The sequence below is a fragment of the Parasteatoda tepidariorum genome, chromosome 7, assembly GCF_043381705.1.
Source record: "Parasteatoda tepidariorum isolate YZ-2023 chromosome 7, CAS_Ptep_4.0, whole genome shotgun sequence".
In the NCBI taxonomy this organism is placed as follows: domain Eukaryota; kingdom Metazoa; phylum Arthropoda; class Arachnida; order Araneae; family Theridiidae; genus Parasteatoda; species Parasteatoda tepidariorum.
Window position 1 is genome coordinate 28,358,692 of NC_092210.1, and position 19,419 is coordinate 28,378,110.

A 19,419-nucleotide genomic window follows, 5' to 3' on the forward strand; every position below is an offset into this window, starting at 1 on the left:
GTCACTACTTCTAGGTTTTGTGCTGGGTGTGCTGAGATAATTTTAACATGAATTTTTATTGTTTGGTTATGTTTGTTTATAGTTGAGAAAATAATTATCTATATTTAGTAACTTTGATTTAAAAGTACTCTATGTCTATTTGGATGTATTTAATTCGGCTATGTACTTAAAGCGAATAATTTTTCTTTTAATTGTCTTCTTTATTTCCCAGCTGCAGATGTTACTTTAAGTAACGAAATCAGACACAAAAATGTAATTTCTCGGAATAAATTGTTGTTGTAATTTCTCTGAATAATTTGTTTTTCGTCAGATTATGATTCCTGATACCTCCCTTCCCCGAAATAGCAGTAGTAGCCGCAATTTAAATACATATGTTTTCAATAATTTGGCCAGGAGAACGGTCCAAGATTTAGACTCCTTAATGTTAATGTTATTTCTTATGTATTTCGCATTATCTCTGTAACTATTCAATCGAATTGAAATTTTTTTGCATACAATTATGAAATTCGTTTATCTGAAGATAAAGCTAAAAATAATTTTCAATAATTATTTTTTTTAAATTTAATGATGGTCAAATTTTTTTTTTAATTATAAGGTACACAAATGTTATATCATTTTGAAGAATGTAATTTAATATTGCAAAACACAACGTTTGAACTTAATCGGTAGAGCAGTTCCTGAGAAAGTCACATATTTAGAATTCGATATCTCAGACACTATTCGACCGATTTCATTCAAATTTTGTAAAAAATATTTTATTTTCAAATATAAAGAAACAAGTGTGTTATAGTTTTACGTGGAGAATATATCCTAAAAACTTCAACAAAATCAAAATGAAAATGAATCCAACTTAATTTAATTGAGAATGATTGGCATGAATAAGAGTGTGGTTTATTTTCGTTTCTCCTATACAAATTAGTACTATTTCTCCATTATTTTTGCTTTTCAAAACTTATTTTATTTTATTTCAATTACTGTTGATTTTAATTATTTTTATAGATTCACGTTTCAAAAACATAACTACAAGCAAAATAAACACATGGCTTCAAATATCTTTAGAAATAATAATCAAGTGGCGTAATTCGGAAATGCTTTCACGTTCATCGTTGAGTTGACTTAACACAATGGATAAAAAATAATTAAAAATCGAAGAGTCCGCAAAAACTCCTTTTTAAAATGAAAGCTATAAGTTGACAAGTATCACTGATGTAATAATTAAAATATTGAAATCGTCACTGGCAACTAATAAAAAAAATCCATTATTCATACGGCACTATCATAAGAACTAATTGAAAATTTCAGACGAATTTTAGAATCGGGAGCTAAATTTTCACCTTGCAGCCGCTATCCAAATTTCACTATTTCTAAATTTTTCAAACGGTTGAGTTATAAGAAAGGAGAGAAACACACACAGATTGACAGACGAACTCTTCATTTTATTATAATAGATTAAGAATTGCAAAAGTTCTATTCAACAATAAATATTTATCTTTCATAACACGCAAAGATGATCAAATAGTTGAATCACCAACGAAAACAAAAATGTTGCCTTGCAAAGTGATAATAAAATTTCTAATTTTCCTTAACAATGTTATTTTTGTATCGAATGCAACACGCTTACACAAATATTATTGTATATAATATTTGTGTAAGCGTGTAAGCGTTGTATATATATATNATATATATATATATATATATATATATATATATATATATATATATATATATATATATATATATATATATATATATATATATATATATATATATATATATATATATATATATACATACATACATACATACATAAAGAAATTAAAAATAAATAAAAGTACTATAGAAATTTAACGAACCACTATTGAGAAAGGCGAGACGGTAACATGGAAGCCAGAAATACTGCTTGATAAAATTTCGAGCTTTTTTATTTGACAATCAAACAGGTCTTTGTGACTCCATCTCATTTTTTTCAATAGAATTCGTTTAAATGTTAATTTACGACCTCCGATGTGCAGTTCAAGTTTTGACTTTACATTTGATAAGGATTCTAAAAAATAAAGATCATTCTGTGTGTGAACATTTATTATAATTTAGCTTAAATATTAGTTTAAGAACTTTTAAGTGCTTTTCGATTTTTGACTTCGTATTTGACAAGAATTCTAAAAAGTAAGGAACTTCATGTAGTTGCATATTTTAACGCGATTTTTGAGTCACGATTATTTTGACTTTTCTCAATTTTTTTAACACTTAAGTTGATCGCTTTAAATAAACCAGCTTAAAAAAATAGTGTTTGCTTATAGAAGGACGCTTTTAATTTATTAATAATTTTTAATAACTTCCTTAAAATAAAAAAAATACATCATTTTAACATTACAGAAAAAATACATCATTAAATCGCTGGGGGAAAAAATCAAATTTATTCATTTATTTATAAAGTTATGGGTAAAAGGGCTATGTTTAATATGATATTTTTGAATTCTGAAAATCTCACTGTGGTGATAATAGATTGAGAAATAACTGGTTCATTAATGAGCATCTCTCTCAAAATCTTTTTAATTAATACATAATAGTAATAATCGAAACATTTGAATCAAAATGAATTGTAATAATGCCAGTAAACGATACAGAATATGAAAAAACACAAGGGAAAAATTATTCTAGAAAAATAATCAAGATGGTAAGCTGATATTTTAAACTTTTTCTCTAAAAGGGCGTTCCAACACTGCTTTGTGCTCCATGTCCCATTCGCTTTCAAAATTACCTATAACAGAGAAAAACAACAACTTAGATTACAAAATAAGAGACTTAAATTGCTAATGCACTAAAAATTGTTTTTAGAAAGAAATAATTCCATAACTATTACACAGCAGCGATATTTAAACGGTATTCTGCAGAATTCTAAGATTCTACGACAGAGTTGAAGGGGTTTATATTTTTTTTTTAAACCAGTAATGGTTTTTGATGCCTGAAATTATATGTATTCAATCAAAAATCTAATCTATTATTTATTACTAGTGGGCTGCGCCCCCGGATGGCTAACGCTCGCCAACCCCCGAAAATTGCTATGCAATCTTATATGGTTTGCTTCGCTCGCTACTAACTTCGGTACATTGCAAATGCACAAAATTCTAAGAATTCAAAACAATCATTCAAATCCATATAACAACTTTTAAAAAAAAATACATCTTTTTAGTAAATACTAAGTCATTTAAATAAATTTGAATTCAAATAAATGACATGTAATTCGTTAAACCTATTAGAAATGTGCTATAGTATAAGATAAAATTTCTAAGGATAAAATTTCTTAAGATGAAATTTTTTAAGATAAAATTTCTTAAGATAAAATTTCTAAAACTGATATTTCTTTAAAAAGGTTAAAAGTTTGGCTATAATTAAGTCTATTGAAATAACAGCACGTCGTCTACGCATTCTTTCACCACTACGTCTTTCATAGATGTCATCAATACTCTCTTCCAATCTTCGAGCACGCTTCTTTTGATTATACTTCAAAAGCGTAACAGCACGACTGAGACTAATTTGACTGAGACTGAGCCACCTCAGTTAGATTCGGCATGTGACTTTTTTAGCGGCAATCATTGCTCGGTTTTCTAGTGTTGCCATTCGGGGAGTTGTAATGAGGCATTTTTTTGTCGTCGTGTAAGAGAAATATATATATATATATATAGAATTTGGTTTCTTTTATGAAATTATTTAAGTAAAATATTTTTTTAATCTTTAATTGTATTTTATAAACATTTAATGTATATTGTGTATATTTTAAAGTGTATATTTTCAATGTGTATATTTTAAAAACGTACTCAGAGCCAAACACGATGTTGCTCCACGCCTTACCATTCAACTGTCTGACATAAAATCTATTTTTTGATGTGAAAATAGTATTGAATATTTTGAAAATTTAATTGGAAGAATGAAAAATTAGTTTTCAAAATAATTAGTAGTCTTTTCCTGGTTTCTAGGTGCACAATTGTTTTTTAATATTTTATTTATATAAACCGGAATTCCACTATAAACCGGAATTCCACTTCGATCATTTAAGATTCCATGAAAAAAAAAATCACTGAATATAGAATTATAATCGACAAAATTTATGCAGAAATATGGTATTTTCATGTCACTGGAATAAATATCGGGAATTAGAAGGAGAACATTTGCTTCACAGAAATAATTCGAAGGAGATGCTCATGTAGAAATATAATATCCACTGGTTAGGAAAATTCGGATATATATATATANTTTCCTAAAATTTTTTTACAAAATGTTGATAAAAAATAACTATAATTAATAAAAATTTGCATTGTACGTAAATTAAACTAAATAACTACAATTAGGAGAACTTAGCATTAACATCATTAAGTTACAATCGAAATAATGAAAAAACTGGTATAAGTTGAGTATCATAACTAAGAAAAATTTAAATGCGCATAAATGTAAACCAAGGAAAAATTGAAACCAACATTAAAACCTTTGAGAACTTATATTTAAGAAACATTACGCAATGTTTATAAGAAATGAATAATAATTAATAACTGAACATTAATAACATAACATAAAATTAATTAAATAACTGCAAGCTAAAATTATTATCTAACATTAAGTTATAATTCATGGAAATGTATGATTTTTAAAACACCATTTATATGAAGTGATAAATATAGAATTATTTTACTTCATTTAAGATAATAACTTTCAAAAAAGCACGTGCTTTCCTCTACTAATCAGCTTGTTATAAATAATTTGCAAATAAGAGGCGATAAAGGATAATCCTCTAGCAGCCTTCTTCAAGCTTCATCTAGTTCTTCACCCCTCCGATTTTCCTTCTCCGATTTTGACAGTTGAAGATTGATTAAGGATTACGCCCACTGAAGAGGGGGAGAATTCGTGTGACGAAGGAGCTCGCACACGGATAATCCAACCATCATACATAGCAGACGTTGTTGTGGTAGTTCCGTATGCTACGTGCATGTAATAAAATAGCTTTTATTACATAAAAATTCTACTTTTTTTAGATATGCAGACTTAAAATTTGCTTTATTGTTTTATTGTCCCATTTGAGAGCAATAAATTAAAAATGCTGAGAGTTGTCAGTGATGACTCAATGTATCATGGGTGCCAAGTCAGATTACTCGTGCGTGCCAGGAATTAATCAATAACTATTTTTTAAATATTTTGAATTTTTTCATTACATTAAATCAGAATGGCATGCAAATACAGCTAATTTACTTTCTTTTAATGAATTATGTTAAAACCTAATTTTCCACAGGAGGTTTTTTTTAATTGCGTAAAATTATTGCAGGATAGAAAAACTTTTTTCTTTGAAGTCTCTTGTCTGAAAAATAATTTTCAAACGGTGTAATAGGATATATTTATTAATAAAAATCAGTTTGATATAAAAGAACTTCTAAAAGGAATGTTCATAATATTTACTAACATAAAATACTTTGATATAATTCATAGAATCACAAGAGTTAATTCTAAAATCGTAAGAGTTATAAAATATTGGTTTATGAAAAGTGAAATAGAGAGTTTTAAACACGAGGCAGAGATTCGATTCTAAACTATAATTCTATTTAGTTGAAAATTTTTTAAACAGAATTAATTCTTGATTTTTTTTACACCAATAAATAATAAAACATACATTTGGCGAGATTTTATCATCTATATGAATGAATAATTCTAAGTTTTTGCAAATATTTAGGTACATGAACAATGCAGCAATTAAACAATTTTTCCTGTATTAAAAAAAATAAAATAACAATAACGCCTTTCATTTTCAGGTAACTATGGATTTTCTTTATATCGACCTTTCTAATAACTAGTATAAAAGAACCGGCAAAAGGTAGAGAATTTTTCTTTGTGACCTACAAATTAAAAGTCATGAATAGGTCGTACAAATGCACAGTAGTCAGAAAGAAAAATACATATCTTATTTGTTAAAATAGTTTCATTTTAAAGAAAAGTTTAATAGGTCATTTGTAATACATAAATAGAGAACTTCTATTTAAATTAGTAGGAAAAATCAATAATAAAAAAGAATTACCATAGGTAAAATCATTTCGGAATCATCTCGAAAAGTACTACTAGGTTTTTTAGATTTCGAGTTGAGAGCAATTACAGTAGCGAATTCCAATAAACTGAAGAATACGAAAGCTATACAGCAGGACAGCCAGACATTGAGAGCCACAATGTAGGAAACATTCGGCAGCGAGGCCTGATACTGCTTGGTTATAATGGTCAGCAGGCTAGTAACACCAAGAGTTACTCGGGCAGGGACGGCATCAAGTGGTATCCAAAATGTCAACATAGACATAAAAACGATCAGAATTGTCGGTATGTAGACGTTAATGAGAAAGTAACCACCTCTTCTAAGAAGAACAATCGTTTCTTCCAGACAAGACACGTTTCCTAAAATACAACAAAGAGAGTAATTTAAAAGCATGCATTAGGTATTGCAAAAGTATGCATTAGGTATTATTCTATTTTATAACCAGTGTTGAAATGCAAGCAAAATTTTGTGTTTATGTCTATCAATGTTGATCTCCATAGCCATGCAGCTTTGAGCCCAAACCAGAAGACAAGAGAGCTACTAGATCAAGCATTGAGACAGACTAGCCTTTGCGGTGGACTCTTCGATGGAACTAATACGCATTTGCGTTAAATTGGGAGAAAAACCACGAAAACCTCTCACTGTCAGCCCTGCAACAAGAAAATTTTAACCCATAATTGATTTTAACCCATAATAGTTCCAGTGAAGTTGAATTTTGATTATCTGATTTTTTTAAAATTCAATTTCTCAGGTAAATTCAATTTCTCAGTTTTCCCAATTTTGCTAAAATTTTGAATTTTACCAAGCAAAATTATATTCTTTAAAGTTATGCAAAAAATTGTATTCCTTAAAATTCGCATTTTTTTCGACCATTATTAAATAAAGTAGCAAAAACTAATAAATATTTATTAAATATTATTTTCAACATGGAATTATCTTTGGATAGACGAATTTTATAATTATGTGCAAAAATTTTTCAAATCGCTTCAAAAGTTTTCGCAAAAAGTAAATTTTGCATTAAGGAGTACAAACTTTGGATCGCTCGATTGACCAAACTATTTGAACCATATTTCCCAGATTCCCGCAACCCCCTATATTTTGGGGGTCAGAAATCCAAATCTGTCAAAAATGTATGTTTATTAAGAGAAAATACATTTTTGCGCCTGATTTCGTAACTTAGAACAACGTCAGCACTAACTGATTAGCATATTTGAAGTCACCGCTCAAACCATTAAGAATGAGCCTTGGAATGTGAAGATTCAATCATTAGATCAAAAGTTATTCAGGGTAGCCAGTTTTTTTCTTTCTTTTTTTCTCTCCTTTTTTGTGCACTGTACATAAGCATAGAAAATAAAACATTTTCGCATGTGTATACGAATTATTCTAGAATGAGTTAGGTAAATGAGTATGAGCAAAAATATACATTATACAATGTATATACATTATACAATATATATATAATATACAATGTATATACATTATACAATGTATATACAATATACAATGTATATACATTATACAATGTATATTTGTATATGTATAGCCGTTTAGTCTCTGCAATATGTGACTAAACGGCTAAGTAAGAATAATGATTATTGTTCGCTTTTTGTAAGTAGGGATACGTTTTAATAGTATTATATGAGCGAAATTTATACATGCAACGCGTGGGTAAATTTTTTTTTCGAGAAAGGGACTTTTTTTTCTTCTAAAAGCAATTTATTTAGAACAAACTGATAGACCAGGATATCACGGATTTACCTGGAGATATTGTTCAACTTTCCCAATACTGACGTTTTTTTTCGTAATCGGATGCTATTATATTACATCTATTAATATTTAGCAAATAAGCCGTATATATTTTTTTTATAGAAACTAGAAGGCTAATTCCAGTACATTTTTGTACTCCTTTCTAATTCTTACAGACTTTTCGAAGCAAAATGTAATATTGAGTTGAACACCTGGAAGAGCGACGGCGGTTCTAATATAAGAATATAAATCGAAGAAAAATTGATATGTTTATTTCCATGATTTGCATCCGCCATACCATGCAATCATATCTTTCCAAAAGTGCATTTATAACTGTATACAATGCTTAGGTAGTGTATTTTCTTATTCTCATATTTTATAAAACGCCTGACTAACACCTAAAAATGTTCTTATTTCCTTTAATGCTGGTAACATATAAACGTCAATTTCTTTAAAGAACTTAGCATTTTTCTTCAAATTATTGTATAAATTACTAAATATTAAAGTATGGTTAAAGGTAAGTATTAAGCAATGATATAATGTCTAAAATATAATCCTGAGTACTTGACATAAAGAAAATATATTCTTTTATTGTTTTACTTACTACTTCCCCTTTGCATAAGACATCTACTGTTCTCTACATTGGTTATGTCGAATTGTTGAAGGCTAGAGAATTTATCCGTTTTGTTTCCAGTATACTTCCACTGCAGAACAAGATCTTTCTCACTAAAAAAAGCTAAAACAAAATAATTACTTTTATTTTGTATATTTTTTCGTTAAGAGAGTTTATGCGCTATAATTAATGCTTCTGCAGTATTATTTTATACAAATAAAGAAGTTTCAGTAACAAATTGGACGTTTTTAATATTATTTATTTCAAAGGAATGATATTTTTAAAATTCAAATCAATACTCATGTATGGGAGATGACTTATTTGAAAAAATTAACACATTACATTGCACATCACACGCATTTAACACATTACACATTAAATGAAAGACTTAACATATCTTTCATCATCCTCTATAGGTAAAAGAATATGAAGAAATATTAGAAATGTCTGCTATAAGGATTTTTCTACAGTATGCATTTAAAGAAAGGATCAACTGTAAGAATTTTTTACAGACAGCAACAATCTAAAATTTTTTTGAAGTCAAAAATAGAAATTCTTTAGGGGAAAATAAGATACGTTTAGTAGGAAAAAGTACATTGATTTTTATTATCAAACTTGTATTTCCCTAATTATTGCTTATGCATGCTCTTGCTTGTCCTTTACAAATCGTCTTTACAAACCGTCTTGTCCTATACAAATCATCTATTCTTTACAAGTCGTCTTTACAGACATTACTACTCCACGCTACGGTTCCTGCACAAGCTTTCATCCTAACGCCGGTTATGTCAGCGTAGAACAGCTGACACAATTTTGAGTTAACGAGTACCAATGTTCAACTTCTTAACTTTTTAATTTTGAACAGAATACAAGAGAACTCCTGGTTCAAGTATTGGGAGAAATTTGCCTTCGTTGAGGACTTTTTGGTGGAACTTACCAGTATTAGCGCTATATGATGAGGAAAACCACGAAAGCCTCTTACAGTTGGCCTTGCTGTAAAGGGACTCTACCTTACCCATTATCTGCCCACCCGTGAGAATATTGTTCGTCAGCACTGTGGTTCATGAGAGGCGGATACGAAATTTATATCGAGCAACCGTCTTATAGGGTGTTCCGAAATTCGACCGTCAAATTTAGAGGGGTGATAAGAGGCATAAAGACGATGAAAGATTAACATAGAAAAAGAGGTCGCAAACCATGTTGAGAGGATGAAAATCACAAAACACCAACACAGGCTTCAACGACACTCTGGAAGACAGCTTCTGCTGCAAAGAGATTTATTTGACTAATTACAACAAAAGTTGCTAGAAGTGGCACTCGTTGTGTACAGACTACAGCGACTTAAAAACGATTCCCAGACGCATTCGAAAATGATAGGTGGCTTTTTCAAATTCACGGAAGCAATGATGATCCTCTCTTTGAGCAATGATGAACAAGCTTCATTTGAGTTCACAGGCATCATAAAAATTTGTGACTTAAGATGACCCCATAGAAAAATACCCATAGGCTTCATAGAAAGTCCCAAAAGTCCATAGACACCATACAATGCGTTTCTGGCATCCAATCCACTTCCTTAGGTATGAGATTCAGAGCCGAAACGCGTTTTTCGAAATCAATGTGGTTTTTGACCGCAATTTCTATGTTAAGTATTAATTCTATTCTTGTTTTTTATTTTTCCTTTGAATTTGTCTGAATTTTGAAACTACCTGTATAATTTGAAATTCTAATAATTTGCATAAAAGATGATATTTCATTTCGATAAACTCATTCGATGCCAATGAATTAGACCTCCTTCAAATATATTGTTCTCTAACGTATATGAAAACTATACATTCAAATTTTTCTTAGCATAACACTTAGCAACCTATCACTATTACGAAGCTTACAAAAATTGCTCAACAAATTACAAATATATTTAATTTTTGGTAAACTTGAACCACAAGAGCCATCGCGTATCGCAATGAAAAATTAATTTACCCTATATTATTGACCAACTTTTTTCAACTAATAGGGAATTTGCTTGATTCTGTGTTCAGAATGTACCCAATATTTTTAATAGATTATATATTCCTTAAATGTGCTTTGCCCTAACTAATTCATATCTGTTTGAAGATCATCAAGTTGTCAGGAATGTTGAGACCATAGAGATCAGATTTTATTTACCTGAAGCTAATTTCATGGAGCATTTTTGTTCATCATGAGGAAAACGAACTAAATCCATCTCACATATCAGCTTCAACAGCAACCTTAAATTCAAGAAAAACATATACATAAGGACGTTGGACGTTGTTGAGGACGTTGTTGCTAAATGCGCATAAGCGAGTGCATAGCAGATACGCATAGACACTTAGCAAAATGATGGCTTTAGGTTGGCAATCGTTCAATTCCAAAGTGCCTGTGAAAAATAGTGAAACTTTAACAAAGACCACGTTATTACACGTGTTGTTTAAATAGCGTCCACGAGCTGTTATTCGTTTTTCGGGTTCTTAAGATCAAAAATTGTTAGACATTCCTCTGAAAATACCTCCATCACTGCATCACTGTAGTGAGGAATGATGAAGAAATTGTGACTCAAAAATTGCGACAAAACATCAAGGAAAATTACAAAATCTGGTTATTCCATAAAATCGTTCCATAAAAATGCACGTTACCATATCTCGTACGTCGTATAACGCAGAAATTGCTTACAAGAAAGTGGGAGATATTTGAGGAAACTTCGATGTTTTAAATCGGAATTATTTGTAGACACAAAAAAGAAGTTTTTCTTCTTTTTTTACAAATAGATACATTTAAGCTGGAGAAACAGTCGGATGGTTGCCGAAAGGCGTAACAGGTATAAAAAACTTACAATATAGAAATTTTTTGACCACCCCTCACAAATTATTTTTTGTGTACTATAGTATGATTTAGTTACATTTTAATAAGAGGTTGCTCCTTTTTTTTTTTTTATCCTAGATGAGTTTGTTCTTAAGCCCTTCGTTAAACGTTTTGTCAGTGAAAGAAACATTTTGCGAAGAGTGCTAACAGACAACCGGGGAAAAATCATCCAATAAAAATAACGGAAATCGTGGGCCAAAATGAGACTATTTCTGTTCAGCAACTTACATTTTTTTACAAAAAACAATTTAATGTGATAAGACATTTAGCACTTGCATGAAATATTCTGGCCATTAACGTATGTTTGCCTGTGCCAGCTTTAGAGAACCGAAGTTCTTGTACAGTAAGAGGTCTGATTAAACCCTACATAGATAAACATGCAAAATGTATTTATATCCCCTCACATTCACTTACGTATAACTTAAACTAAAGACAGGCGCCTGGCGTCCAGATTCTCTAAAATGATGCATGATGTGTTACTTTAGAACTTCGTAAGATAAGCTTTTGTAGAACCCTATATTTTCTGAATCTTTCCAGTAATAGAAAGATCACATTTATTTTAAAAACTAGGTATCTATGATAAAATGGAATAAATGAGCTTACCTACAGCAATAGAAAACTGTTTTGGATTTTGATACCCAGAAAAAACTACTTGGAGAAATAATGTTATCCATTTTTCCGTCAACAGAATTAATGAAATATATGTTGGGATTCCATAAAACTTTCATCCAATCAGAATCCAGAACTTGGGAGCGTTTCTTTGACCATGAAGGATAATTTAATCTAAAATCTTTCCACGTTTGCCACATTTCAATGACGACACTGAAAGACTTAAAAATATTTAAACAATTATTTCATTCAGTTATTTAAAAATTTAATCAATTTATTTCAAACATTGCAGTTAATAGACTGCTACAGCTTTTTTTTAAGTAGCGTTTTCATTCACTTTAACATAAGAAAATTCACAACGTGAAAAAAAGAAGGTTAACTGAACTGTAATCAAATATTTTCTGCTGAAAATGTACGAATCTAGATTTAGTCATTAAAAATTTGATATTACAATAAAAGTTTTTGAAGATCACTAATAATTTGCATACTAACGTATGTATCGCCCAGAGTGAAATGCTCTAAAATAATTAAGCAACAGCCACTAGTTTCTTCTAAACTTCATAAATTCGCAGAAAATAAATTTTTCTTAACTTACCATATCTGATTCATCGATAGAACGAACATTGAGCTTCGATATGCTAATATTTACTATCACATGACTTCCTTGAACAAAGAAAAAAATTATCTTAAACATTGAATACGAGTTAGATTTAACAAAATATTTTATTATAATGATAAAATATGAGCTTCGAAATGCTAATATTCAATTCTTTGAGCAAAATAAATAAATAATATTAAACAATGAATTAAGCTTAGAATAAGCAGATTAATTTATTTTAACACAGTGACAAAATTTATAGAAATTCACATTATCATGTTTACTTTGATTTCTCAATAGAAGGCACGTTAATGTGCAGTGTAAAAAAGAAAAAAGAAAATGCATTGATAACTTTTGGTCTAAAGATCTGATTCTCACGCTCTAGAGGCAAATTTAATGATTTTAGGAACTAACCTTAAATATGCTAAAACATTTCGCAGATGATATTTTAAATCATAAAATAAAACACAAAAACTCTCAACTTTTGCTCACTGTAAGTTTATTTAATATGGAATAATTTGAACTAAAGGTTTCTTAAAGAATTACATAGATAGAAAGTTTATCATGATGGAATAAGTCGTTTTAACTTAATGTTTTTATAGAGTATTTAGTATTTATTATTAAATTTTATATTAAATTATAGTTATTATTTTGATTTTCCTTATTTTAACTTTATTTATTATTGTTAATTTCATATTTTCCTTATCATATTTTCCTTATACCAGTAGAAAGTAATACCTTATCATTTATATTATCTGTATCAGTAGAGGTATTTTTTTTAAACATCTATTGTCATAAAAAAATCCACCTGTGTACAAATTAACCAATTAAGGGGACTTCGAAAATTTTATAATTCAATAAATTATAATTAAGTATTTTGCAAATATTTTTAAAGTAATGGAAATGTAGAAAACCACTAACAATGTTGAACTGAACGGAAAATATTTGCGTATGATAATGCCTGATTACTTGTTTTTATCCAGTATAAAACGCAAGGATTTGGGTAATACACTTGCCTAAATATATTTCGTAAGTATGTATTTATGCCTGAAATATCATATTACCAAATATAAATACACGATTATAATTTATTCATATAAAAAAATAAAAACTATAGTATAATTTTATAACCTAATCGTATTTCTTTTGATGACTTACTTTAATGCTAATGATCATGCAATGGAATATCATTTGCTTACAACTAATAACTTTGAATTCAAAGTGATAGCATTTCGGCATGCATTCTAAATACACAATTCTTGTTGTAAAAGTAAAGGGCGAAGCAATGTTATATAACGATGCTAATCAACATGATATATGTAAATAAACATTTCAACCTATAATACAGTAATTAAAGTGATTATAATATCAGCAAATACTGATGAGACACTGTTGATTGTTAAATTGATTAGAAAAGATAATATTGATAATCAAATAGTTAATCCTATTGTCATTATTGCTGATCATCAAGCAACATAATTTTTTGCAATCAATTTTTTACATTCAATGTGTTTATGTTTCAGAGAGAATAATGTTTCAACATAGGCCTGAACACTGTTTACTGTCAGACTATCAGAAAAGAAATTATTTTGATAATGATAATCATTATATATTTTAAAATAATCTTCAACTCAATAATTTTGCATTTGATTTGATCACATTTAAGCAAGCTCTGAGGAGACACAAATAATGCTGCTATTGTATTAAATTGCGCGCGTGCTATATAAAATTACTATACCATATAATGACATTATCTGGCACTACTTTGAAGTGATAGCACCAGCACCGGCGAGGAACACATGGGGAAAAAATTAGATAAAAATTCCATACTTCCGTAATGCCATTTCTGGCAGAAAAAACAAACCTAATTCTGGCTAATAAAGCCAAAACATTCGGTATATATACAATTCATTTGATAATTTTATCGTTCATATGATAAAGGTTTACCGGAAATTCTGTTTTTCAAATTTATATTTCTTACTGCCACAATTTTAGTAAAAAAAAAAAAAAAAAACTGAAAAGTAAAATTTACCGAGAGAATGGCTTTTATACCATGCTAAATTAACAGGATAAAATTACTAAATTTTACAGCATTTTGCAAATTGTATTACATATTATAAAACCATATTTTATTGTTCATAGATACTTTTGAGTAAAATAAAATGAAACAAAACTGAGATTAAAAAAAGACATTTATCTATAAAAGTTTACAACATTTAAAGAAATAAAAACTTTAAAGTTTTATATTAAAAAAAAATTCTTGTTGAAAATAGATAATTAAATATTTTTAAAAATTCGTCAGTTAGGAAATATTACCATTTATTTTCGGCGGCGTCAAGCGATCATAATGCGGGGGTGCAATATCTTCTTGTTCTATTCTTTTTTCTTCTTGAATTTCTTCACACCTAGAAAAAATTCCGTAAGAATTACTCATAAAATCTTAGAAAGCAAAATTAAAGAAATCTGTAACTCCAGTCCTTAGCAAACAAGTGCCCTTTTTTATGAACATTAAAAAATAAATTTAGTTTTCAGAAAAGTAAAAGTAAAAAATCCCCAATTTTTTGATGATTGTTTAATTAATTTTTAAAAGAATTAGTTACCTCATATCAGATATCAAAAGAATGAAAATTAGAATTTGTTTGCTTCCAAATTTTTGCACGATATCTCTTCGAAACATTTTAAATTAAAAAAGCTTTGAGTATTAGTTTAAACATTTAATAAATTGACTTAAAAAGTAAATGATAAATTGTAAAACATGTAGTTTCTTGCTTTCTTGCAGAAATATACAATAGGTATACAATTTTAAACACTGTGTATACTGAAGGAGTTAAAACTTTTAAAACACTTTTCGCGTTTTCTTACAATTTTATACTCTTGCTTTACTATACAAAGTTCATATCTTTTGGCATTGTTTTAACGTGATATTTCAACATTGTAAGGAAACGAAATGTATTTTTTTTTGGCTCACAAATTTATTGGTTTTTATATTAGTGCTCTAAATGTTTTCTATTTTTGAAACTGTTTAGTTGAATAAGATAAGTTGTCAATACTTCCAGAGATATTTCTAGCGTGTCAAAATTTAAGATTAGCTCGTAAAATATTCACAATTTATCTCTAAATGTCGTGACTTCATAAGAGAAATATAGACGTCTTTCAAATATATTAAAATAATTTTCCATTTAATCAAAGTCAAATATCTTTCATTAATAAAAAAACGCTTATTTTTAAAGACTACATTTTATGAAATAATAGAAAGTAAGTAGACATTATAACGTGCAAATCATAAAAATCACATTAAATATCTGATGCATTACTTTGCTGTAGGCTTTTAAGTATCACCACGCTTGTTTATTATTTTTTATTTGATATTTTTTTGAAATGTATTGCTTAAATGGTATGGTAAATAAAAATAATGATATGCTATCATTTGACTTAAAAGTTTAAGTATTGTCTTTTGTATTTGGGTCTTATATTGAAAAGCTGATTAAACTAATGGTAAAAATCCAGTTTTTTCTCTTACTTGAATGTTTGCACAATATTGGAAATCATAACCTTTCATGTTCTATAAATAGAGGTGCTGAAATATTTGATCTTGTTTTAAATGAATACGAATATTTGCAGACGCTGCCTAAAAAGACTTTTGATCAAAATAAGCTTTTCAATAAACGAGTGTAATATAGTATAATGTGTTTCTAGTTAACTACAGTTACTATGGCAACTGCGAAAAATAACAAAATATCGGTATCATAAGTAATTGGCGTTTTTTACAAGTTCAATGCATTTAAAAAAGTTCATAATTCATTGATTGCTTATTCGGTGCAGAAAAAATAAATAAAAACCGTCAGGGAAAAGTGTTGAGCCTTGGGCAGCGTAATCAATGTAAATATTTTCGTACCCTAGTGGAGAAATTCTGCGTTCAGTACACCTAGGTCCTATGTGATACTTAATTAATCTACTACGCCTTGCTTGTAATAATAGGTATCTTAAGATAGGATTATTTTGTAACAGGTGTGGTAACCTCGGGGCACTTGAAATATTAGTTATTAAATGTTATATATAAAATATATATAAATAACAATAATTTATTTTTAATAAATATTGTACATGACCGGGGGTATGAGACCCTTTGTTTGTTTAGTATACGAGCAACAATTCTTCCATTTTAACGCTATTATTCGAACTTAGAAAAAGGAAAAATGATAATTTTTAGAAACGAAATATATTATTTTCTTAGAAATTATGTAAAATAGATTAAAAAAACATTTATTTTATAAAATATAATTTTAAAATTTAAGCCATTAACAGTGTACGAACCCCAGAACCTAGGGTCTAGCAATAAGTTGCTTTCTATCACGCAAACCTAACGGCATAGCTGCCAACTTTTACGCATTTGACGTAAAATTTTATTTTCTTATATAAAGTGGTAGTAAATATATGCTAATTTTTCTTTTATAAACCTAATTTTTAAATGATTTTGATCACCACTATTCTTAAAAAAATTAAGCGTAGAATATCGTTATGCGTTATTATCATTGTAGTCAGCTTAAGCTTATTCAAAAACAACGTATTTTTTTCTTCTTAAAATTGAAATTTTGATTCCTTTTTAATACCACTGGGAAAAATCGTAATGGAAAGGATTAAAAGTTGGCAGATATGCCTAACGGACACATCACACCTTGCTGTAAGACATATAACAAGCTTGAAGTACTGTCCCGCGATTTTTCAATGGAATAATATTGTGCCACATTGTGGGCCCCCTAATTTGTCTATAATTAATTCCTTTAATACTGTAGTATATTATTTTATAATATAATATCTGGTTGAGTTTGAAAATTATAGGGTAATATTAAAGGAAAATATGGCGCCATTTATATGTACATTATATGCGCAACAATTTCTCCATTTTAACGTTATAATTTGCACTTAAGAAAATGTAAAATAATAATTGTAAGTAAAATAATATTTTATTTATGTTACAGTATTGCAAAATATACAAAAAACTATTTATTTTTATTAAATGAAATTTTAAAGTAGTAACTATGACCGGGATTTCAACCTCGCATCCTTGAGATATGGGGCTAATTATGTGAACTGTATATGAGCAAACATTTCTCCATTTTGAAGCTATTATTCGCATTTAGAAAAATGAAAATATTATTTTAGAGAAAAGGCACGTTACATTATCGTTTATTTGCGTTACATTATCGTAAATAAATTAGCTATTTTAAGTTCAAACGAAAACACAACGAGATTTATTAGGATATAAACAATCACAAATTACAAATTTTCAATTTTTACTTCTCGGAAACTACTTGATTGTTTTCACAGAAGTTTTGGATTTAAGGAACTAAAAATGTACAGTGTTATGTAATGTTAAATACTGCCCATATTTTTAGGTTTTTTTTATATATTTTTTTACACATGCATTTAAATCAACTAAGTATTGGAAACAATAAATTAAATTTATTTATAATGTAGAATCATTCTTTGAATGGCGAATTTTATAACTGTGTGAAAATAGTTTTTCTATTGCTTAGTTATTACCAGATGGTTAAAATCTAAAACTAACGTTAAGGAGCCCGAAGCTTCCTTACCACTCTCCATATTCTCTTGTAGAGATTCCATACTCCATATTCTTCTTGTGTTGTTCGTATCTATTCGAACTATATTTTAGAGAATATAAATGGTCCTTTTCTTCCTTTCCTTTTGCCACTGCAGCCGACAGTGGTCCTTATCTTGCAAAAAAATCTTATTCTAAACCTGCTCTTGCAGCCTTATATTTCCATTGTGTAATATTTATTAGGGTTAGATCTCTTATTATGTCATCTAACAGTAATTTTTTGGGTCTATCCCTGGCATTGATGGTCGTTAATAGTAATCAAATTCAAATTTTCCTCAACTCCTTATTTTCGTTCAAGTTCTAATCTTCATTTATGATTTGTTTGGCCGGATTGGTCTAAAAATTATTTTAAAAATTGTCTCGTGTCTTTTCTTAACTAAGTCTAAACTTTAAAAAAAAATTATATTGCAATAAAACTTGAAAACTAAAAGGAAAAAAAAGAAGCATTACGCAAGTTAATATTTCTAAAGAAATTTATTCCTAAAAAAATAATAATATAAAGTGAAGAAAGATAAAAAGAACAACCTTTTTTTCATGAATTTCATTTATTTAGCTATGTTTCTTAGAATTACTGCAAATAATGGCGTCATCTGCACATGGTGAAAGGAAGCAATTTTAACTACTTTCTAAAAAGAAATTAATTATTTTTTGAAAAATAGGAATTTTGTCCTTTGTGATAGTTTGTGTAGCTTATGCTTCACCAAGTTAAACATTAATTGAGATTTATGATTTTTGAAAAGAAATATAAAAGATTCTTTTTCTTATTGCCATCACAATGGTAATGAGAAGAAAAAAAATGTATTTTTAGCACTTATGGCGACATGAAATCAGCCGGCTTGCATTTTTCACAAGCAAATGAAAAACAAAGTTTTCAAATCTGTTCGTTTAACAATGTTGCTACAAATAAAAATCAGAATGACAGGACTAATTTTCAACTGTTAGAAATTGCAATTTCTTTTATTGGTCAAACAAAATCAACGCCCTTAAGTTGGTAAATGATTTTATTATCTTTTATGAATCAAAACAGTCCCGCAGTGTACTGATCGTTAAGACACGGTTCCCAGCAGATCACCGAAGTCAAGCATCACTGGCTACGGTCAGTGTGCGGGTGGATGACCAGTTGGATCAGTCTGCATAGGGACCGAGGGTGTGCGGTATTGTTCCTCGTTAAACTGTGCTACCGTAAAGTGCTCGACTTCGCGCGCAGGTCGTCGGGCTACCGAAGCGGGGGTGCCATCCCCTCCGCAGAGGATCAAAATTGTGATGGCATGTCTTCGGATCATCCTCCGGGATGTTTC

The 19,419-nt window shown here is 28.9% G+C and overlaps 1 protein-coding gene across 1 annotated transcript; it reads right to left on the reverse strand.

Moving 5' to 3' along the window:
* Positions 1-2,526: 2,526 nt before the first annotated feature.
* LOC107451704 (glycine receptor subunit alpha-2-like) lies at positions 2,527-14,935 on the reverse strand. The gene is made up of 7 exons (XM_016067880.3): positions 14,818-14,935; positions 12,499-12,566; positions 11,898-12,124; positions 10,581-10,663; positions 8,412-8,543; positions 6,056-6,420; positions 2,527-2,758 (listed from the first exon to the last, which is right to left on the reverse strand). The coding sequence occupies exons 1-7, from the start codon at positions 14,933-14,935 to the stop codon at positions 2,588-2,590; spliced, it is 1,164 nt and encodes a 387-aa protein (XP_015923366.2). The 3' UTR covers positions 2,527-2,587.
* Between the last annotated feature and the right edge of the window lie 4,484 nt (positions 14,936-19,419).

What these genes read in the sequence shown, in the direction of transcription:
- LOC107451704 (XM_016067880.3), bottom strand. Translation starts at nt 14,935, where the DNA reads ATGAGTAATTCTTACGGAATTTTTTCTAGGTGTGAAGAAATTCAAGAA. An exon ending in CTATCGATGAATCAGATATG is followed by an intron (nt 12,125 to 12,498) that starts GTAAGTTAAGAA and finishes AATATTTTTAAG; the next exon opens with TCTTTCAGTGTCGTCATTGA. An exon ending in CTCCATGAAATTAGCTTCAG is followed by an intron (nt 8,544 to 10,580) that starts GTAAATAAAATC and finishes ATTTTGTTTTAG; the next exon opens with CTTTTTTTAGTGAGAAAGAT.